The sequence below is a fragment of the Triplophysa dalaica genome, chromosome 8, assembly GCF_015846415.1.
Source record: "Triplophysa dalaica isolate WHDGS20190420 chromosome 8, ASM1584641v1, whole genome shotgun sequence".
In the NCBI taxonomy this organism is placed as follows: domain Eukaryota; kingdom Metazoa; phylum Chordata; class Actinopteri; order Cypriniformes; family Nemacheilidae; genus Triplophysa; species Triplophysa dalaica.
This window is the reverse complement of record NC_079549.1, coordinates 15,671,405-15,695,908: the sequence shown is the minus strand read 5'-3', so window position 1 is coordinate 15,695,908 and position 24,504 is coordinate 15,671,405. Positions and strand designations below refer to the sequence as shown.

The 24,504-nt window shown below is 38.7% G+C and overlaps 1 protein-coding gene across 5 annotated transcripts in view; it reads right to left on the bottom strand.

Moving 5' to 3' along the window:
* Nucleotides 1-24,504, bottom strand: part of dachd (dachshund d) — a 97,773-nt gene that overhangs the window by 33,198 nt on the left and 40,071 nt on the right. For all 5 annotated transcript variants that reach the window (XM_056754813.1, XM_056754811.1, XM_056754812.1 and 2 more), the window contains exons 2-3: nucleotides 18,026-18,141; nucleotides 11,318-11,479 (exon numbers count right to left, since the gene is read on the bottom strand). In XM_056754813.1, the coding sequence (XP_056610791.1) occupies nucleotides 11,318-11,479; nucleotides 18,026-18,141 (278 nt within the window). The remainder of the gene's footprint in view (nucleotides 1-11,317; nucleotides 11,480-18,025; nucleotides 18,142-24,504) is intronic.

The following is a 24,504-nucleotide window of genomic DNA, read 5'->3' as shown; positions in this document are numbered from 1 at the left end:
GAGAAAGGAAAGAAAGAAGAAACCCCCCTTCAGTGTCACCACAACTCACAGAAACGCTGTACATTTCCATAAGAAAGATGACCAGCAGATGCTCAGGGAAAACACATTCCCCAACATTAAAAAGGAGGTGGAGATTAAAAGAACGAGAGGCCAAGCAGCACCTTGTAAAGGCGTCTCTCCTCGAGTGCCGAGTCTGAATCAATTACCGCTCGCAGGACCGGACTCAATTAAAACCTGCCACGGCGCCAGCGTGTGATTGCAGGATACTTACAGCGCCACGTCGAAACAAATTGAGAGAGGCATTCATGCACGTATCTACCTTTCAGAGCTTTCGAGGGCCGGATTGAGTGCCGCCGCGCCTTTGTGATTCGCCGAGTGAAGATATGACTGGATTTCAGGAAATCAACATTTACAAGAGGGGAGAAATGTATTGCAGTCTGATAGGACTTTGCTTTTGTGATTTAAATAGGCGTCCTTTATCAAACCAGCAGTGAATGAGGTTGTATTGACCGACTTCTACAGTGCAGAAATGTGTGTGTGAAGGACTTACAGTAGCAGACTGCTCTCACGGGCCTAATCTCTCTCTCTCTCTCTCTCTCTCTCTCTCTCTCTCTCTCTCTCTGTGTGTCCCACCTCCTTTTCATGTTCTGCCATCCTTAAGTGATGTTTCAGCCATAATGGCCTATTCAAAACCATAAGAAAACATGATACAAGTTAAAAGAGATCCAAGGCTTTTCATACGGCGTGAAAGGCAATGAACTGTGGATTTTTGGAATCCAGATGTCTTGTGAAGCAGCACATTGTTCATCAAATGTCTTTTTTCTTCCTTTGTAGTTTTCAACAAATTAGTCTCAAAACAAAACTCTTTTAAAAACTGTCAAGGCCATGGTCTCCTATTGGTCAACTTTTATGCTAGGACAGACCGGCTATTTTTAAATCAGCAGTGCACTTTAGGTCACTTTAGATAAAAGAGTCGGCCAAATGCATTAGTGTTAAAGTTTAAGAATTGATAATTATTGATTCAATAAAAAATCATCGCTCCTGCTTTCAAGAAATACATTCTTATTTAAAGTGGATTTGCTGTATACAAATAAGCACATTTCTGTATACTTGTAGTAGACAAATAAATGTGTCGTCTGGTGTGACGGCAAAAAACTTGACAATGAAGATACATTTCTTGTGCTTTTTCATATTATAAATATGACTAATATAAAATAATATATTAATATTACACATGTGCGGTATATTTGTCAACTACCCACACGGCTCTTTTTGACGATATAATAATATCATCATACACATGAGCTGTGATGGTCCTTAAAAAGAGACAGATTGAAACAGCTATTGTCTGGTAAAAGCTGCCCTTCAGAGCGCAAGCCTCCTGCGTTATCCTGTGAGGGAGGAAGCTTTCCCTTGACAAAAATTAAACCAGCTCCTACTTGGCACTTTATTATCTCTTCAACTGAGTGATTTATTGTTTGTGGAATGAAAGCAAAAGAGGAGGAAAATTACATTTTCAGCTCAGGCCGGGCCCGTTCTGCCTTCACTCCTCTGTCCTGGAAGAGCTCACGACAAACAATAATGTCAGCTGTAATTGATCTGAGGTCGCCATTTAGCCCTCCAGTAAAAGCTCACTATTTAAGCGACAATCCGCCCTGCTTGCTCCTCAGATGCTGTCTAATGAAGCTGTCCATCTCTGCTATTTACCTTCTCTCAAATGGAAGAGGAAAGATGTACTGTATGAAGCAGAGCCAGGAAAGATTTGCTTTGCTCCTGTGAAATAAGACCTGCGGATGCCGTCGGAATGTGTAATTGGCTGCCGAAGTCGAAGACGGGGGTTCCGGCGCTAATTAAATGACTTGTTTTCTGGCCTATCCATCTTTGTTTGTGAGTGCAAAGCGACAGAGCAGAATGCTGGGGATGTTCTTATCTAAACAGGCGTTGTTTTGGTCATCCCTTTGATATGGGAGCCAACGGCTTCCGCCTTTTGAAGTAGCTATTGAATTGGGATAACAATTTAAGTTCTTTTTTATCTCGCTGGAGAATTGCAGAATGTTATTTTTTGCCTTGTCCATTGTTATAACAAGGTCTCACCAGTTGCATATACAAAAATCAATTAAAATATTTATATTATAACATGGTGCAGGGAATTTTTGTGGGGAATTTTAATAACACAGAAAAGTAAAATCACAAACGGCTTTGACATTCAGACAGCAAAAATTTACACACAGTATTTTAATTGGTAACATGATATAGGCTACTCATAAATACATTCTGACTACTACAAAAGACCTTCAACCATAAAAAGAGCAGAGCTCCATCTGTGTAAAGGAGGTGTTGTTGGAAATAAAAGCATAGGTCTTTATAACAGAGACGAGACTGCTTTTCTCGTAAGGGTATAAATTGTTTTTTTTGTCCCAGATGGCTCAGCTAGTCAAGGCTGTTAAATGCTGTAACTCATTAGGGCCTGTTAGCAGGGAAGGTATTTCTTTGAAGTAGCCACCCACTGTCTTTCTGTGTCATTGAGATCTTTTTCTTCCTGCGTATAATCATGAAAAATAACATCTTGTCTTTGTTAATATCTTCCAAAAAATCATAGCGAAAAACACACCTGTACACTTTCACAGACAAAATGCAAGCCATTTCTGAAGATGTTAAGAGAGAAACTGCATACCTGTGCTGTGTAAAAGAAAGCATTTACTACGCTCGTTATGAAGTGAAAGTGGTTAATAAAAAACACACGCTAAAGAAAAACATCTATTACACACTAGTGAGTGTAAAAAATAATGGCAACAAAACATCCCTGGTTTGATGAGGAAGCATAATTGCACAGCCGCACAACCCTCCACAAACATCAAAGCAAACATGTGATAAGGATTACAGAGGAGACAGCATTGTTTTGTTATTTATTTATTTATTTTTATTCTTCCTACAGGAAAATAAAGACCCAGCAGCAGTTCTTGGCATACGGTGGTTTCAGTCCAGTGCAACTACCTGTTACGCAGTCTGGCCATTAACAAACTATATCGTTTTGGGTACAGAATAATTCATCAATTACATTTGAATCTAAAGGCTCAATGAATAAAAAACACAGTGGGGGGGATTTCCTATAAATGAATGCTAGCTGATAGCGTGGTTTATTTATATGCTCAGCTGTTTTAGTGGCCGATTCAATTACGGTATTATGCAAATCAGGCAACTGACACGTCCAAAACTGCTGCCATGATCAATAGAATAAAAACACATTTTATTAACATGCATTTACTGCATCTGCAGGTAAGTGCATACCAGTAGTGAGAATTTTTCAAATAAGGCAATAATAAAAATCCTTATTTGCTTAGAGATTTTTCTAGTGGTTAGTAAATAAAACCCACATACTTGATCTGCACACAAAAGTTGCACGGCTGTTTAGTAAATTCCCACCAGTGGTGTTTATGGATTTTCAGTATAATTTAATTTTCATCTGATTGAAACTCTGTTCGAGAGAATGCTGTTTTTAATAGAAATCCGAGTTCTGTCTCTCTGGTCTTTGTATGTGTTGAAATGTCAAAGGCAATCAGTTGAACAAAAACATTGTGAAATTTAAAGCCACAGCTTTTCTCTAATCTTTTGTCTCTGGTGAGCGCCACAGTTTGGTCTCATCTAGACTGTAACTTGATCTGGTTAACCAAATTACTCGCATGGTACAAGATGCACAGACACAGGCCTTCAGGACACATTACTGAAAGCACACCCAATTTGGATTTGAATTGGTTTCAGCTTAAATTTGTCCCGTATCATTCTCAATAAACTACTGCTGGTTTGGGGGAAGCGGGAGGGAGAAGCATCACTAGCAGCTGTTTCCACAGTGACTACAATATATTCGAGCCCAATCAATAACCGTCTCCCCCCTCCTTCCCTGTGGGACTGTGACACCCAAGCAAAGTGGGGGGGGGGGTCTGATACTGAGCAAAGGGTCCCGTTTAAAAAGATTGCTTTCGGTCAACGGCAGGCAGTTGTCATTTGACTTGGACTCCGAAATGAAATGTATTGAACAGCGTTATCAATCACAAAGTGCATGGGTCCATGGGAAGGCTTTCCTTGGGATGAGACGGTCACTTGCCTCATCTGTTCTAATTACAAAATTAGCATCACGCTGGAGAGGCTGTATGTTTGTTTGAAGCTGAAATTCCTTGTGAAAGGAGATTTGTTTGGTGTGTCATACCGCATGCGCTTTCAAAGATACCCCTACTTCAGATGCATAAGGAAAGAAAAAGGATTTAAAAAATGATAATTTGTATATCTCCGCTTTTCTTTTAAGTGCAGAAAAGGAGCATAACGTCACCCCTCTGATTTTTTCTACTGAAAAAAAAACATATCTATCTCATATGATTCTAATATATGAGACAGAGTTTCAGAAGAGAGCTCAACAATCTCACAAACTAAAAACCAACGTCTGCTTTTAAAGGTCAGAGAATTGTATATAAACATTTCTCGTAAACAAATTTACAAATACATTTACAAGTGGCTGGTGATGATGGCTAGTAAATAAATATAAATTAAGAGTATATTTGAAAATGTTTCTGTGTGACAGATGAAATGAACTGAAATGTTTATTTCTTTTTTATTTCAAATGTAAATCAGCTACTTGATTTGTAAATCATGCATTCCAATGACCCAAATCAGCCTTTTATAACGCAAACTAAAAACAACACTTAGCCTTCACAAATTACCTTCCTTTAATTTTAGCAGACCGCAGACATAATTATGAAATATAACTGAGAGTCAAATAGAAATCCCGTTAATGGCATAATGTATCCCATTCTCCCTTAATACATCGGCTAAATGTTTTGTGTTCTACAGCAGCATAAACAGTCTACTTTTAGTAACTTAAGGCATCGGGATGATTTGTTCTGGCAGACGGTCTGACCCAGAGCAAGATTACTTGTCTAGTTAGGGTTAACGGGGCTCCAGGCCTGATTGATACCCATGAGTGATAATGACTGTGCCTTCATTTCTCATGTTCTAATTGCTGCAATGTTATTATCACTGCAATAATCACTGCAATATTCCAAAAGCATCGCATCCTCTCTGTCATCATAAGGCGCGCTGGTTACGCATCACGCTGCCGTTTGTTTATCTCCCGTAATTGAGTGCAGTGAGATGACCTATCGGAGGAATATTCTAAGCAGTCAAAGTGCACGCATCGCTCGCATTACGAACTGCAAAAGCTTATCATCTGTGAAAGGTTGAATGTCATTTATTACATGTATCGCATTTACACCATGTGACATTGTCTTTTCAAATTGCGCCGATCTCTTCATCCCTATCTTTGCCATGAAAGGTCACTCAATTCCACTTATAAATGCAACCTGACAGAGATTAGTAAAGAGCGTTGCACGATGCGCTGCGTCTCACCATCGAATAAAACGCCTCTGAATGAATTCATCCAATTAATGAAGAATGAGCTTTAATGTTGATGACGCACGACATGTAAACCGGTCACTTGTTTTTATTTTATAATGAATTTCTAAACTCGTGCTTCTGAAAGACGGCGCATAAATATTTTCCTTACAATCATTTTCTATACTGTAGCACGCTCACTGCAATACAGTAGAGCTGGGCTGCTTTTCAAAGATGATGGAGCATGATACGGATCATTACAGAAATAATGTTTAATCAATTCCCATTTTGTAATCTGTTTCTGCAGTTGTAGGCATTTGTGTACATCAGTGCTTTGCGCATTTTTACCGCACCCCCGCTCCTAAAACCATGCATATTCAATTTTATGCTGATACTAACTGTCGATGCAACCGGAATTAAAACAAGCAATTCGACTTCATTAACAAAGTAAGTGATTATCGAGTTATCTTTTGAAATTCTATTAAAATGTGTGACGCTCTCCACTTATCTGTCACCTGCTTCCCAGGAGCACAACAGCCTAATAGAGGCACTCAGAAGCGAATGCCCAGGAGAGACCGCATCTCTCTAAACTCAGCCCTGCTTCTCATCCTGGTCTCAGAGCTATTACTAACGCTTCCTGCCTTCTCGCGAAGAGCCCTGTTGGTGCTTAAAGCTAGACAAAACAGCATTCAAAAATGTAAACCGACACAGGTGAGACAGCTTTGAAGAAAACCATTTACTTTCCGGAACGCTAAATGACTCAGTCAGTGAGTAATAAGAAATGAATCGTAGGCCTTGGTTCTTCCGGCGCGACTCAGAAGTAAACTGCGTGGTTCCCCCTTTAGCTGTGGGTCGGTTACTCTCTTAGCTGAATTTTAAAAGAGAGACTTAGGCTCTGATCCAAAATCTAGCGCCTACATAGGCATCTACCTTTTAAGGCGGCATCTAAACAGACGGTTTTTGGAACAAATAGCGCTCATCACAAACAGGAATTCATAACTATTTTACGAGGTGGTTTATTCATAGGCATTTGTTCATCTGACAAGAAAAAAAGCAATCCCGAATTCCCACCCCTGACCCCGCCCCTAACCCTAATGCCTAAAAGCAAATCGTTATATAATGTACGAATAAGATCGTACAAATTCATATGAATTAGCCAAAATTAGTCACATCGTGATATAGTAACGTTTTTGCTCGTGAGATTGTGTTGGGAAGCGCAAAGGAGACTTGACTTACAGACAAGAATCTTACTAGCAAAAAGTATTTTTAACTACTTCATATAGATCTTTTTCAGTATTGAGCACACATTTTTCTAGTTTCATCTTCCACTTTGCATCTTGCATAGCTTGTCACATGGCATGACATGCCTTCTCCACTAATGACATATGTGATACCTAGTTTTAGAAAAAGAGAATCAGAAAAGCAAAAAGACAAACCGCAATAATAAAACCGAAGTTTTATGCTGTTTGCCGTAACCTCTCCGCGTTTAGCAGTGCGAGGCTGGCAGATTGAAAAACAAAGCACAACCCTTGTTGGATTTGTCCTTCCACAGTGTGGGGTTTATTATTAGAAAGGACATAAACAGACTAATTAAATCACAGCAGTCGAGGCTGAGATGACAGCTGGTGTTGTGTGTGACCAAACAGATCCCTATCAAAGAGCAGGAGGCATGGCTCGCTCAATCCGTCCTCTATGGGGAGCTATTTTAAGAGGCCCGGCATTGAGCATGAACGCTTTATGCTAAATGAGGGCTCAATGTACAAGCTGGCTGATTGTAAAGAGGCGACACTGCCCCAATGCATGATGGATGTGCCTGCTGTAAAGACAATGGATTCAGGGTCTACGTTTTTTGATAGGCGTTGAAGAAATGTGACAGCGCTCATCAAACAGATATCGCGCTGCTTTCGACTTCCTTTTGCCGACATCAGTGTCAGTTAAAGATGCCGTTGAGTGCTTGACGCAGTGATGCATTGAATATGTGAAGAGATTGCTCCTGACAGTGTAACATGTACAATGAGAGGCATGAATTCTTACAGTTATTATTATGTGATTGCAAGTTTATCCGTATGTTTTTGCATACAGCACACGTTTAGCAGCACCCTAGATGGTAACTGTAGTTCACCTTTGATCTTTGATCTTGCATCCTGTGCATCTTAGGTATACACATAATAAATAATGATTAGTAAAATTGAGATACTTGTACTAAGGGACTGCCAAAGATTAATATATTTTGAATAATTATAAGAAGCTATTAAACACCATTGGTTGACTGGCTGCATTGAAGTCACAGATGAGAAAAAAATATAGTTTTAACAAGTCAATAACAGCAAGCGCAATGAAAACAACATAATCAATCGCACTGCGACGTTTGCAAACAAGGGCTTGAATTATAACACCAATAATTGATTCCCCTCCTCCCTGCTGCTTTTTCCCGCTCTCCTGTGATGTCATTTCCAATCGATTCCTTCCTGTGTACAATGATGAGAAGTTTCCCGAGTTTGTTTTTTTGCTTTGACACTTTCGCCCCCTGCACCAATGGAAATTTGCAAGCTGCACCAGCAGCTTAACCAAAAAGGATTAACTCCCATATCCAACCGAGAACACAGATAATGCTCAGTAATTGGTAAAAAATGAAGATGAATGGGACAGCAAGATAAGGACCAATTAGCTCCTCCATGCTTACAGCTGCGGTCTCTCTACAGATCCATCTCTTGAGTGCTGGCCTTCACCGCCAGAAGATGCCTGGCAGAATTAGCGGCCTGACCTCATCGATGGTGGGAGGCCCACCCATCATCTCCCTCCCCTTCACTTTTAATTCCGTCCCTAACATAGACACCTGTCACCGGGCCTGACGTGACTCCCGCTCCCCACGTCCCCAAAACACTAAACACCAGGTCTGGGCCAGGTCTGAGCACGCTAAATCGCTAAATGAAAGAAACCCACACAAACATGCACGTTGACGCGAGCACATGCCTGAAAGTTTGTCGCTTATTTCATTATGGCAGCATCATCTGGTTGGTGATACACACAATTCCCCCATCTAATTACGGAGAGGATTTAAGGTCCATTAACGTTGCCGTGGCAAGGAATCGGAAGCAAAATGGCACCCAGTGGCCACCAAGAGAGATATTCTTTCACCTTCTTCTATTTCTTAACCCAGTGTCCAGAAATGCAAGATTTCTTTGTGGTTTTCTGCCGTTGCACAGATTACATTTGAAAAAAAAGTCAATTAATAAATAAGCAATTTTTCCCTCTTGTTGAAAGGGGCAGGTGATTTCGTCAGGGAATAATGAAGGTTATGGTTCAGGTCAGCTCAATGGATCACTGTTTGTTTCTCTTCCAGGCAGTGTTTCGTACATGTTTTGCTTGGTTTGTGATCTGTAATCGTGCCATTTCCCATGAGTCAATGAAACAATCCACATTGTAAGAGAGGGGAACCACCACCTCCTTTAGAAAAAGCTAGCGAAGAATCAAAGGGAACTAAACACAAAGCTAAATCGCATTCACCGCCTCTCTCGCTCAGGATGTTTGGACGTTTAGCTCAAACTTAATTTGCCTGACTGTTTTTGTCTCTTTTTTTGTAATTAATAATAGTGATGCAAAAGTGATTGAGTTAAATATTTAATGCAGAAGAAATATTAGCTCATCCAATTTGCATCTTCACATAGACAGCATTTCCAAAAAATAGAGTACAATGTCCTTCACACTTTGTATTATATATTATATAATTTATGTAATAATTATGATCAAACACAATAAATAAATAAAATGATCCGAGGAAAAAATGAGAAAATATGTTTACAAAGCCCACTTAGCAACAAATAATAATAATAATAATAATTATTATTATTATTAAAATAGTTAAATTATTATAAGATATGTTATTTTGCTAAGGGAACTTTGAAAACATTTTTTAACTATTGTACCTAGCAACATTCTAGCACACCATATTAAACACACTACAGTAAACCACATATGTAACACACTTAAAAATTGTATATTTCATTTTTCCGACACAATCCTTAACAATGCCTGGTGCATGATTAATATTGAATAATAATTATTTATAATTATATAAAAACAACACTTGTCATTGGGGGTGACGCAGTTGGTAACCCAAAGTGACATTTAGAAAAAAATAATTACACTCGCATGTAGCTACGTGCAACTAAAAAAAAGCTCATTGCAGGAACAGCTGTTTTAATATAGCACATGCTCATTTCCTGCTCATGACATTGTCCATGTTAAGCCGAGTTCCTCTCTTGTAAAGTCATGCCTATATCCGTAAGATGATTTCAGTCTCTGGACTCCAGCTGCATAATGTTCTCGTAAGCAACACAGAACAGGCAATCACGGTCTAAAACCATTAGAGCCAATCACTGTGCTCAAAAAAGCAGAAGTCAGCAGAGCACTGTAGGCCTTCATAAGAGTTTATTTTCACAGTTGCCTGTTTTCTCTGGCACTCTTTTAAAACACCCTGATGTGATATCTCTCTCGGTTCTCTGGTGAAATGACCTTTCCGTTTTAATGCCGTAATGATCCGGAGCAGTGAGGGAATTTGCTGGAAGAAGGGAATGGAAAACACTGTCTATTTCACTTAAAAACCTAATTTATGTTGCAATTAAAGGCTGAAAGGCGCTTGTTTTTCCCCTCTGGCTTGCCGAATAGAACCAGCTATATTTCGCCCTCATAACATGTGGATGACTCCTATTGGCCATCCCGTCACAGGAGAGTGCTTGATATAAACAAGAGATTGAAATGACATCCAGTAATCAATATTAGGATGGCTTCAGTACCAAACATCATTTGTCTCAGCCTCCGTTCTTTTGACCAAACGAAGCATTAATTCAAATCATAAATCTGAGAGTGATTTAAATCCCAGAATGAGAGCCCGCCTGCCTTTAATGATTTATTTTCTACATTTCTGCAAGCGAGAGATTTGTCCGTACGCGGTGACAGGTCACCTTCAAACGCCAGAGGTAGACTGTTCATCACCATGCAGACTAGCATCTCATCGCTGCGAGTAAATATTAAAGTAAAAGAATCCAATTGATTGTGGATGGGCCGAAGAGGCGTCTCGGCCATATATTTCACTCAGAGCTTCTAATGCCTCTCTAGTTCGGCTTCTCCGCTCACTGCGGAGCCCAGAATTATTATTCTTCAGGGAGCCTGCGTGCTCAAGGTTACAATTTAAATTGTAAAAAGATAAAAACAGTTTCTTATTAGCCCCATTGCCGCAGCCTCGCCTATTCCGATTCGCATTTATCTTTATTTCGGTGACCTCGTAAGCCCCCCGCTGCTGTTAGCTGTTAGATGACCTCAGCTGCGCGTGGTTTCCTTCGATAAATCTGCTAAGAACGCGCCGTGTTTTGCAACAACTCGCAGTGTCAAACGCAGCTGGGAAATCCTTCAACGCAGGGTGGATATTCACAATGGAAATCACACGCGCACGGTTCAGCTCAGGGATTATGGTAACTGAATCATTTGTAATGGATTTGTGGTTTAATATAACAGTGTAATTTCCACAAAAAATGGCTTTAAGTAATGTTGCAAAGAGAGATGAAAAAATCCGAATGTATCTCTGAAACGATTAATTGGAACGGGGGACATTCAAAACCAATTTTCTTCACCAAATTGAATTAGCGGCTCGCTTAATAGCTATTAGCTTTGGGATAAAGTGCTCATGGATGCATTTGATGTGTAGCTATTTTAAAAGTGCATTACCTGCTAATGATGAATTTGGAAACAACCAAACAAACAGACTTCTTGAAAGGAGATTACACAAAGCTTCCTAGTTTCCTTATAGACACAAAAGTTTGCCGCTTAATGTGCAGGTACAGTTAAAGCGCACATCTAAAAAATGTTCCCCGGGAAAACAGCATGAGTTACATTTAGTTGCACAACTTTCAGTGTATAGTGTCTGATGTTGACTTACCCACACCGGAGCTGAGATCTCCGTTTTCCGAGTCAGCGCAGTGCTGGGTGTTGTTGCCGTGGTAGCTGCTCATCACCTCCAGTTTGATCTTCTTCACCTTCATGGCCTCTGCGATGGCAGCGTTGGTGGCGGCTGCAGCTGCTGCAGCGGCGGCTGAAAGGCCTGTAGCGGCAAAGCAGGAGGTTTGAGTGCTGTATCATAAAAATTCATCTGGTGCAGGGAGTTGTATAGGATTATATATTATTATTAAAATATATTTTTTGTAATATATTATAGAAATACAAAATATTTCATATACAAATACACAGGAGGCATGGGATGTGTAAAACTTATGAATAATGGGCGGCCTGATTCTACATATAACTGCTGAAATTTCAGCAAAATTCTGCACTCCGGATCCATACGGCCTATTTACCTTTAAACGTTTAAAGGTCCGATGTGTTATTTGGAGGATCTATTGACAAAGATGCAATATAACTTACTTTAAAGACCTTACATAAGGTTATGTTTTTTTAGCTTGGCATGAGCTATTTCTATCTACATACACCACGGGTCCCCTTGCATGGAATTTGCTTTGTTGTTTCGACAGTAGCCCTAAATGGACAAAATGCTTCTTTTGGCAAAGAAGCGAAAACGTGATGACACTTAACCCTGTGTCAGCCTCTGTAGTGCTTTGAAAGGGAGGGGTGGAGTGAGCCGTTGGTTGCAATTCGAAACCTCACCACTAGTTGCCGCTAAAATTCATATACTTTAAGTGAGGCATTTCAATGCTTGTAGATCAATCATGAACAGGTTGTGCCCTCAGATGCTTCTTGATGATGGTTTTGCTTCTAGAACTCTTAAAAAACTCTTTCTACAACAGCTATAACTTTCTCCCATCACTAGCACCACTAAGTCTAGCACCACGTCTTAAATAGAGCAGATCATTGGCATCCCGTCCCTATGTTGTTTGTGATTACACAGTTATCTCCATCGGACTGATGCAATGTTTTCAGCTGGAAACCTGACTGTCAAATACGTCTTCTCTCATTTCCGTCTCGTTTTCTCTCTAAATGCAAAGATGACGCTGTTGTGCTTTGATGATGACAGATGGAGTCAGGAGAACTTATCGAGAGTGACATGTTGCCATAGTTTCTATTTGTAAATAAACGGGTAGGGATGTATGACAAAGTGAAAACAAACAGCCTGAAACAGTGGGAAACCAAAGATGTGCTCAAATCACGCACGGTCTCAAAGACATGCAAATGTCCATGACATATCAAATAGACACACTTCGAGTTTGAACATTCCCATCTGACTGTGATTTCATTATCATTCCCTCTAAATGACTGGGAACGTTGCAATTCAAAGGCTCCAGTGGCAATAATCATTTTTTCCATTGTTTGATTTGTTTAAAGGGAGCACCACAGAGCCGGGGAGATTGGATAAAGAACTGACTCACTGTCATTTATTCGTTTTCAATGACAAAACACCTGAACGACTCGCAGAAAGTAAAAGTGAGATCCTTGAAAGAGACCTTGGATCCATGAATGAAGATTAATGAAACGATGTGAATGGATGAATCAGAGCCAAGCTATTTTTCCACCGGTGTTCAGTGAATCCTGTGATCTGTCTCATTTTATACCTACAGTGTATTGAAAGTGGTTATAGTACAATAGATTCACATATGAGATTATGAGGCAAAGAGGATTCTGGGAAAAATGAATGATATAACTCTTTAAATTTAGCCTAAATTTATGCAAATGTATCATGCTTAATAAACATAAATAATTAAAAATAAAATAATTTTATAAATATGTTCAAATGTTCAAAAATACCATTTTAGCAATTTATATTACTCTATCATGCTAACTAAAATTAAATAAATAAAATAATAGTTTTATACATATTTTATAATTTAAAATTTTTGAACTAATACTTTTTAAAATAAAATAATTATTTAGATATTAAAAAAAATCAATCTACGTAGTTGTTGGTTGACTATTTGTCTAGATCATAAATCATAATAAATTCATGAATGTACAGTATCATTATTCATTAAGAAACATTAGCTTATTAAATAACATACAATCAAAATGTTATGGAAAATCCAGTTATTTAGTATCAATCAGTGAAATGCTCTTTGTTTCATGTCCCTTTTAACTTTTGTTTCCCCTGATGCAAGGAAGCCAATGGATAAATTAATTCTCGCTCAGCTGTCACATTTTCCTGACACGACTCGACTGTGGCCATTTGGCCTGCGTCTCTGTCCTGAGCGTGGAGAGAAAGTGGAGTAGAGAGATATCGAACATGTGGCATTAATACGGCAACTTGCCTTCCCAGCAGCAAATAGGCAGATGGTGCAGGTAACATTGCATGCCACCGGCTTTCTGGGCTTGTTTGCATTTTAAAATACATTAGTACCATATTGATGTATCGTATACATCATGTTGGAGTGGGCGCTCTCGTTTGCTGTTGCATATGCATGCCCTACAGCTGCGAACGGATCTTACCCCCCCCCCCACACACACTCATAATAAATATGGCCTACAGTCGCACTGAAGGTCAATCTTCATTTGTGTCTAATGGGTGAGAGTCAACTGTTTTCTAAATGAGATGTATGCGAAGCGTAGACCCGAGGAAAGAAAATACCGAATAAAATTACCTCTCGGTTGTTTGCGCGACAAAGGGCATCTGAGCAGCGTTTAAGGGAATTATCAAAACGGCAATTATTCAATTTGATAATGCGTCAAACAAAAACACTAAAACTGACCTGGTGATATGGGATCTCCTACAGGTGTGAATGTTATGAATAGACAAGTTATCATAATTTTCAACTTAATTAGTCCATTACAGTATATAACAAATCAAAGTGGTTCTTACTTAGTTGTAACCCAAGAACCGTCTCATCAGGTCTGCTCTGACAGACAGCAAGAAGAAATGCTAAATACAACAAACCACACATTAATACATTCCTTGGAAAAATCACCCAAAAATGAAAATTCTGTCATGTACTCACCTTCTTGTCATATCAAATCTGTATGACTTTCATTCTTCTACCAAACACAAACGATATTTTGAATAATGTTGGTAACCGAACAACGGGGGTACCCATTCACTTCTATTGTATGGACACAAAAACAATGCCTGGGTTTACCAAATTTCTTTAAAATATCCTTTGTGCTCTGTAGAAGAATGACAAAAATGACAAGAGTGTGTAAATGATGACAGAATTTTCATTTTTGACTGAACTTTCCCTTTAAATATTAAGAACACATTTTGTTTCATATACTTAATTTTCTATTAATTCTATTTTTAAACAATAATGATGCCCAAACGAGAACCATGGTACTGACGTTTCTTCCAAAAATTTCACAAAAAGATCATTAAATACAGACAAACAAGACTGTATTGAAGTATATAATTGTATATAACGGCGTTTGACTGTAACAAAATACATCTAAGTACCAGTCTAAAAAAATGTTTCTTCACTATACCAACAAGTCCACTCGTTGTGCCCCGACAACAAGCATCCCACTCCTTCCTCAATTAGCATTCATTAGTATGCAAAGCACCAACAGCGCAACGTTTTGACTTTTGAAAGTCACCTTTAAATTCAGACGCCCATGTCTGTTTTCTCGCAGACCGAAGGATCACTTCGGCCACATAAACAGCCGTGGCTGAGAGACGGCGAGCGGGCAGACGCGAGACGGCAGCGAGGGGAGGGGACTCCTTTGACAAATAAAGATTCGCATGGCACTGTCACACTGCGCACAAAACAGCAAATAATAGAGATGCGGTCTGATCGTAGCCCTTGGAGCAGCTGTCATATTAAATAATAATGAAAGATCTATTAATATGCAAAAGAAACCAGAAGCAGACTAGCTTAACGCTGTCATGCCTCTGAATATTGTCAAAATGTTCATTATTAATTAACATGCGGGCTGCCCTACCTGCTCAATGTCAGAACATTCCTATAACAAATAAGAAATGTATGTGCCTCCTTCCACTAATAGTGTAATTAAATTAAGATCAGATTAACTTCACATCAGTACACAAAGAGTGAGTTAGCCAAGCTGATGATAAGCAACTGCTTATCTACTGACTTAACTGTGTGGGCTCCTAATAGAGACCGAGGTAAAATTTCACCCTGTTTACTGAGTCTGTTTGAAGCGACTGATTTAAGAAATGCATTTGAATGATACCATTTGCATTATCTATCGTAGAGCAGGACCATTAAATGCTGCTTCTCAAATGTCTCTAGCTATTCTAGTTTTTATTAACTGCTGGCTTTGCCCTGTGTGTGTGTTTAGAGGTGTTAAAAATATATTCTGAAGCTTAACTAGGCATCATCTCTTCTTGAGGCTTAAGGTGTCATCCGTTTGCGCCACGTCAGCCCAAAGGAAATAATCGCCTTTGAAGGCCAAATTGTCTGTAGTGCATCTGAAAGAGAGGAGTGATTCTGGACCTCAGAGGGGGACATCTGCTCTAAAGGCCAAAATCCACTTTAATAAATGGAAACAGACACAAATGATGATGTCCTTTCTGAAAGCAGGTGGAAGTCATTGTATGAGTAACAGACACATGTGCAAATAGTATTGGGCGTAGAATGTTGTCCTTTGCCACAAAGCTGATTTGTTGTGTTAAAAGCATGTGCTTTTTGGCAAGATAATAAAGAATGTATCTAAAAAAGGCCAGTTGTGGGTCGCGTGCCTTTTGCTTCCCTAGCATAGCTTTTCTGGGGGGAATTCAAAGAAACATAAAATGAAAATTACACCAAATTAAATTTCTATGTGAGTTAAGCCACCTCTGAGGAAACTTGTTTATTTTTAGTTATTTTTTTGCATAATGGCATTCATATGCTGCTCTTTTAGGATTTCTTGTCTATTTTGTAGATATAGAAGCTTGTTTAATATAAAGAAACAGGGTCTGAAACCAATAACAAAATCTTATTTATATTATTATTATTTAAAGGTACAGTATGTGAAATTTAGCGGCATCTTCCGGTGAGTTTGCAAATTGCAACCAAAGGCTCACTCCACCCCTCCCCTTTCATAGTACTTTTGCTTCTTTCCCGAAGGATATAACAGAGCAGTTTGTCTGTTTAGTGCTACTGAAGAAACAACATGGCAAATTCCATGTAAGGGGACCCACGGTCTAGAAATAGCTCATTTTAAGGTAATAAAAACATAATGCTTCATTATGCAAGGTCTTAAGACACCGTTGAAGACATAGTTATATATTCTATATTGCATTTCTTTCAATAGATCCTCCAAAAAATTACAAATTGGACCTTTAAAAGGTGTGGGGACAAATAACATTCTATTGAACATGCCCTATTGAAAAAGCCCTAAACCTTTGCAAAATTATTCAAGTTGAATGAACACAATAACTTGAAGCTGTTTGTCACTATGGTTCATGCTCTTCCAGACCTGGTTCCTATCAAGATGACAAGAATCGATCAAAGGCGAACATGAACGAAATCTCACTACATTTACTCACTGTATGCCAGCCCATCAAACAACAAAAGACCCTCACAAACTTGATTGTTTAAAATGTTACTTTTCTTCAGAAGTCCTAACCGAAATGTCAAGATCAGAGCCTTTCTTAAGGTTTAAAGGCCTGGATTTCAAAAGCTTTTTGTCGTGGTTGTTCGGAACTTAATAAGAGAAGACTCTCATCCTGGACTCTCATCCTGTACGGCATGGCCTTTGAGATCATGTTTCCAAACAAGACACTGATAGGCTGACCTCACTCAAAACAGGAGGGGCCCCTGTACCCACATTCACAAGCCGCAAGGCTCAATAATTCTTTAGGTCCATTGTTCGAGACCACCTCAATTGACAAGTTCGAATTTCGAAACACTTTTGTCATTAACAGAAAGAATGCTACACTTGCAAACTGAACTACATAAGTAGAAAAATAATCATGCAAAAAACTTAATGGAGTTAGCACTTAAAACAACAACAAAAAAAAACACTGACTGGTAGATTCAATTATTGTTTAAAATCTATTTAAAAGCTATTTTGCTCAGTCTAGCTATTTTCTTAAAGCAATACGTTGCTGCATGTGAAAGCTGCCTATTTTGCAGTGTATACGACATACTTTGCAGGACAGAAAAAAATACAATACAACGTACCAGATGAGAATAAACAAATAACTATATGGCTTTGTGCTCAATAATTGCTTAAGAATTCGCAAGAGGGCTTTCACAAGAAATAAACTGTGCATTAACAACGAGTTAACCGTAACCTAATGACTGTGTATTATTAAAAGATGGCAGAACAACTGAGACCACAATATGTAAATCAGCGCGCTTTCTTGCGAGCGACTTCAAAGGCGCTGCAATGAAAACCAGCCGTAAATAGAACAAAAGCAAAAAGACCTGCTCTAGGCGAACTAAAGGCACAAACGGCTGTTGTTGATTGTTGTGGCGATAAGCTTGCTTTAACATCACGACGGCTTATGTACATATAGCAGTGAAGTGGATTTAATCGGGCTAATTAAAATCCACTCAAGGCAGAATGCAGCATCTCTTATAATGATCTGCGAGAGAACAACTCTCCACTCCAATTTATTCTGGAGATGTGGCTGATGGGAAGGGAGGGGGCAGGTGGAGATGGTCAACGGTATGGCTGGTAGTTTGGGGACTGTCAGGTTTCGCAACGTGCCATTTAACGGATGGGCAGCAGGCCGCTGTGAGAACCTGAGGACGCCCGTCTGTGTTACCTGTAGGGGGAATGATTCCTGGCGACATGAGGCCCGGCACGGAGTGCGGCATGATGTGAGGGTTCTCCAGCGATGTCACACTCTGGGTCCGTTTGGGAGGCCTCCCGGGTCTTGAGCTAAAACAGAAGTGAAATGGTGGACAGGGTGAGGCAGAGCGGGACACAGGAAGTATACAAAGTGAGGACAGAGGAGGTGGGAAAAAGAAGGGGAGGGGTGAGGAACATAGGTTGGCGTTAATGTTCGGACGGCTCCACGACGCAATTGCATTTCAATGAGCCAACATGTACTGTAAATAAATTCCTTTTCAAGGACAGTTGCTTTCTGCTGCTCGACATAATAGACTTCCATAACTAATTAGATTACACAGTGAATTCATTTCCTTTATTGAAGATCAACCACTTTTCGATGCATAATTCATGGCTCGTACCTCGTTACCTGCCCCTTCGTATTAATATCCCTACACTATTTGAATTACCTCGTTTGCATATGCTAAAATCCGGCCATGCGGCTTTCAGCCTGGAAATTACATGTTAACTTGTTATAATTATTGCAGTCAGGCCCGTATTGATTTATGAGACTTTTAAAAACCAAATATGTGTAGTTCTCGTAATGAATGATATTCTCCGGTTCTTCAGGAAATTAAAAGGCAATGGCTGCCTTAGGAAATGTTCTGCTCGCTTGATTTAATAGGAGTTTTAGCTGGAAGCTGGTGTGAGCGAGCGACTCGCACCGGTTCTCCGTTTATGATGGAAACTTTTATTACTTTAAATGAGTGACCGAGATCACGCAATGATTAATGACACAACAAGTACAATACTGACAGAGGACAAAAACGCCCCTCCGAGCTGATTGCCGAGCGTTTTCGCACATTGTTATGTTCTGTTCATCCATGCGTTTTCCTTCTAATTTATTGTAACAACGCCGCGTGTATAATGCCAGAGAGACATTTACAGAAGTGTTCCTTCACAGACAGCTTCTTGGTGTGGTTGTCATCATTACATATAACATATTTTTGAAGGAGCGTCTATAAATTCGCAGCGCTTGCATTACAATGGCAATGATTGAAAGAGACCTTCATTAACTGAAGGTCTTGTTCTCTACTTTTCGAATGACTAAACAGGACCTCATTTTCATGGTCAAAAGGGAAGAACAGTGCATTCGCTGGGACCCAAGGCCTTTTAAGAAGCTCACTTATTCACATACCACCAAAGTCTGTCATGTGTATCAGTTTAGCCCATTTACAGATTGGGCAGATGAGCTGTGCGTTTCATTGCATTTTATCATGTTTTATTCCTGACAGGCATGAAATTGAAACGGAAATTCTTTACTCTGCACGCTGAAAACCGAGAGGCTATAAACTTCAAGCCATGTGAAAGTGCAACATTGGATACAGTCCGGCCTTGGGCGATTCACACTGAAAGGAGCTTGAACCATATCAGCCTGTTGATCATCAAATCATTTCCACATCACATCACACAAAGCACATCATCCTGTTCCCCCTTGACTATAAACATCTCTGCAAGGAATTCTGCATTGTTGTTTCAGTGAAAACTAAAAATGTCACGAGACAGGGGTTGTAACACAAGCAGAGTTAACAAATTAGAAATTTGCCCCATCGCTAACACCCTGTTGAGGTGACAATAGAAAAGGAAGACTGTGTGAAAATACAAAGGACAAAACTCATTTTTAGGCAGAACTGTCACATATTCTTTCATCTTGAAAATCCATTTTAGCAGCTTATAACTGGCATCAAGTTTCCTCATTGACTTAGTATTTGCTGTAATTATGAAAATCTCTACAGGCATGTAAGCAAGATAGAGACAAACCGACTTTCTTTTCTTAAAGGCACAGATAGATTATACTTTATCCAATTTTGTCACAGGAGACCCAGAGAGAATTGGCACAGATGAGACCTCGAGAAAAAATGATCATATGCCCGACCCACAGAAAGTCTTAAAATGAAATTCCTCCTTCTATAGAAACACCTCTTTGATCTTATGAGGGAGATTTCATGACAGTTTTGCTGTCATCACATTCAATGTACTAGACTGAATTATTTATGAAAGACCTCAATAGACAGCATGTGATGGTAAAAGCCTTCAACCCTCCCTCAACAATGCCAAAAGCGGAAAAACTCAGACAAAAAATGGACAAAATGTCACATCAACTTTAGCTCAGGGAAGAGCAAGGGATTGTGAACAAAGCAGACGTTTAGCCTCTGAGATGGTGCATTTACGTCATATCTGAGGAAGGTATAAAGAGGAGCAGGATCATGTGGCTTTCGTAGGACTGTAACAGCAATATTTTTAAGCAAATATCTGAATAATCTGTTCCTCTAAAATTGACAAAAAAAAATATGGTAGACAGATTTGATTATTTACTGACTTTTATCAGCATACAGACCCAGTGCTCGTTCATTTTCATTTTCATTTCAAAAATTGAATGTTGAATTGCTTTTTGTCACATCACAACAGCTCTATACAAAACACGCTGGAGTGTTTAACTGAGATCCCATCATGCGATAGTACAGCACGCTTTCACTTATACCAGAACAGCCTGCGCTCAAGAGTACACTGCAGTCATGTAGCTGAGATATGTATGAGCATTCTCTACTGTTTGTCGCTTCTGTAAACAGCGTTTATGAGGTCAGCGAGGACGACGGGACAACAAGAGCTGGACCTTCACAAAAGAACAAGTACAGTTTGTCATGTGCTGAATGCTGAGTCCTTAAATAGCCCAGCACAAAAAGTCCTCAAAACTAGGCTATTAGAGCACAACAATGGTTCATGAGATCCACTTGAGTGTAAGATATGCCCTGTCCACTCGAATGCTGGATGTCACCACTACCAAACTTAGTTACATCCTTTTCCTTTTCATTTCTTTTCATTTTTTTGTACCTTTGGGCTATACTAACACACAATGGGAGAAACTGTGCGTGACATTTTTTTCTCAGTGTGATGCTGAGGAATTCAAATAAACATTTTTCACCCCTAAAGGAAAAACACAATGTTTGCTTGCATTTCTTTATTAAATAAAGTTCAGTGGTTTGTATTACTTAGAAGGAAGAGAATTTAGTGGCAAAAAGTAACAAGTTATTAAAAATTACATTTGTTTTTTAGATCAAGTGTAAAGACATATTGTATACCCTACAGTCATAAGTGTTATATAGCACTAAAAGTGGTTCCTGGCTTGTAATCATGGGGGAACCACTTTAAGTGCTATATAGTACCATATCTTGGTGCTTCTGTGGTTCTTTGGCGGTTCTTTGGGAAGACCGAGGTGCTATATAGAACCCTTGAAGAAACATACAGGAGCTTAACAGGCTCTTTATATGGAAGCGGTGCTATATTGTTCTTCAGCGGTTCTATATAGCACATCAGTCGTCCCAAAGAACCTTTGAAGAACCTCTAAAGATCCACTGAAGGACCATGACATGGTTCTACATTGCCCTTAAAGTGGTTCCCCTTTGAGACAAGAACCACTTTTAGTGCTACATGTGTATACTGTAGCACCATTTTTTTGTGAGTGTAAATATTATTTCATTTTAAGCATATACTGTACAGTGCGTAGCTTATCATGGTGACAGTCTTTAATCCATTCAAAAAGTCTTGCTCAAACTTTCTTTTTCAATATGACATATGTCAACACAGGATAGAAAACTAGGCTCTTTAAACAATTTTGTGAAGAAGATGTTAAACTAGCATAAATCCTGTTTCTTGACTTACACTCCCCTCTTTTAACAATAAAAGAGACCAATGGAAAGATGCATGGGTGAGTTGATTTCGAGGTCAAATAGAAAAATCAGCTCTATTTTGTTTTCTTTAAAACAAAAGTAATAAAACTTAATAATTACGCACCACTCTCCTTTTAGCGCTCACATTAGAGTACATCATATATCCCAACCTAAAAACCTTCAGAGATAGAAACTTGCCTAAGGCCAAAGAGTGGCAAATTTGGAACAAATGTAGGAATTCTGCTTTTTGTTTTGCATTCACGATGAAAAGAAAATAGAAGTGAACTTTCCCTGAACCATGCTTCCTACAACGGACTTGGTCCATGTTGACCCAGGAGTTCACATTGGAACATGATCTCCTCCGTCCCACCACATTGAGAAAGCAATCAGATTAGACCCCCACAATATACAACCATCTCACTTTCACAATAAAAAACTAATTTCATCCTCTCATGTGTGTGACAATGTTTTTCCCATTAACATTTTGCAAGTGTAATTAGGAAATATTTATACTTAAAGGAAATGACAATGGTGTTTGCGTTAAACTTATTGTCCATTAAAATATAGTAGAGCCTTTAAAAAGCTTTTAATAGTGAAATAACTTCACACAATTGTGAAAAAACACATTTTTGATCAACCAACATTTACACTAAAACCAAATAGGTTGTAAAGCCTTACAATATGAGGAAACGCATTTTGACTGCATCTGATGAAACGGTAACCTGAAGTCAATACATGTCTCGCTCAAGTTTACAGAAAGAACATTCCCTTTTGATTTGCCTCAAATAGAGCAATTAACCTTTCCCGTCCTCTTTCTGTTTGTCATTGGGCAAGGTAAAGATGAAGATATTTATTCCATTTACTCACAGTCAACCAAAACAAGCGGACGAATCACAGCATCTCCGTCTCTGTAAATACAGACCCTTGCAGCAGCCCGCCAATCAGGCCTTATAAAATATTAACACAATGTCATTGCCCTTTCCAAATCTCTAACCTAGAGTTTCCTAATTGTTCCCTTTCTTTATCTCGCAGAAGCAAAGTGTAAATAAATTAACAAAATAGCTTTTATCAGCCCGAATAACCTTTTAACTGAGGGATTATCACTGGTTTATTTTTCATTTCTTTTCGGGCGATAGCAGCACATGCCTCATTGATTACTTTGCTGAGGTGGTGGCCGGCAGAGAAAACAAGGGCCTGATAACAAACCGAGGTCTCTGCACTACAATAACACACTGCGCTCAGATTAGGGCCCCTGACTTTGCAGCTTTGCTCAGTTTTATAAGATGGAATGCTGGCCGGTAAAGGTCCTCCTTTCTAGTATTCAATCTTTGCTGTGGACACCATGTAAGATCCAAGCATATAACTCAGGCTGACTGATTACAATACTACGAATTTACTATCTAAAACATTAATTCCCAAACAGAGGTGTGCAGATTACATTAGTAAGCACGTTGTGTAGAAATGCCCAGAAAAAAACCTGGCAAACTCTCTGTAAATGACATAATGCCAAATGAGTCCCGTTCCTGATATACAGCACTGTGGAAAGAAAGATAAGATGTTTCACAAAAACCTAAAGACAGCTATGTTACATCTGCTCTAATGCGTCAGTAGGAAATATCAGTTAAAAATTCTCATGTCATAAAAAGTCATTGTACATGTGATACGCAAGGGTGGTCATCAAAAAGAGATTAAATTCTTTCAACCCTTTGGAACACTTCATTCAGTTTTGACTGGAATATTTTACTTTTTGTTTTTTTTTTCAATTCAAAAGGGCTAAATAGTCCTAAAAAGTATCATTTTTATTGCTGACTAACATGACAATTCTTTCAATATTCATTCACAATGAATCAGAACAAGAAAAATACTATAATATTATAATAATAAAAATATACTGTATCATGAATCATTGCATAAATATTATACAAAACCATACAATTCCTAACAAAAAGAAAAGATATTTGAAGAAAAGAAAATTATATTGATTTCACCAAAAAATTCTACTAAACCATAAAATATTTGTATATATGTATACTATATTATGAATACTGATTTCACCTTAGGTGTTCGGGCACTTTTGACCAGGATAAGTAAGAGGATTGATCCACTTTATATAGTTACTGAATAAAAACTATTCATGCTGTTTTCATGCTACCTAAAACTTCTGCACAAAATTTTACAAATATTATAAATCATACCTGCAAGAGCAAGCTCCACCCCTGCCCCAGGGGCTACTTAAAAAGGTTCCAGGTGGCACTTGGTTTTTAGTAAGATTTTGCTTTGTCTTTGTTGCCTGAAAGATGTAACTTCTCATCAAAATTTGTACAAATGACACTGTATTTGTAGTCGCCCGGGAGTGATATTTCATAAGTTGAGTGTTTATGGTACTTAAATTCCACCAAATAAGCAGTGCAAATGACTTTACTTTTGTTAATTGTCCCATCTGGATGTGCTTTATTAATAAATTCACCATTAGGCCTTTCTTAGGGAAAGTTGTTTTCTCCCAAAACTGTCAAAACTGAATGACAAACAAGATGTCATTAAAAAGAGAAGAAGGTACACAGCGAAACTGGATTTTAAAAGGAAATTATCATTATAACAATCATTTAAAAAAATATGAAATTTCAATACATTTACTACAATACATCACAACAATCAATAGCTATTTCTGAAAAGCCCATTTATTTTCTTTTACATTACATTTATTTTGAGATGATCTGATTCAAAAATACTATTTCAAATAATTGTT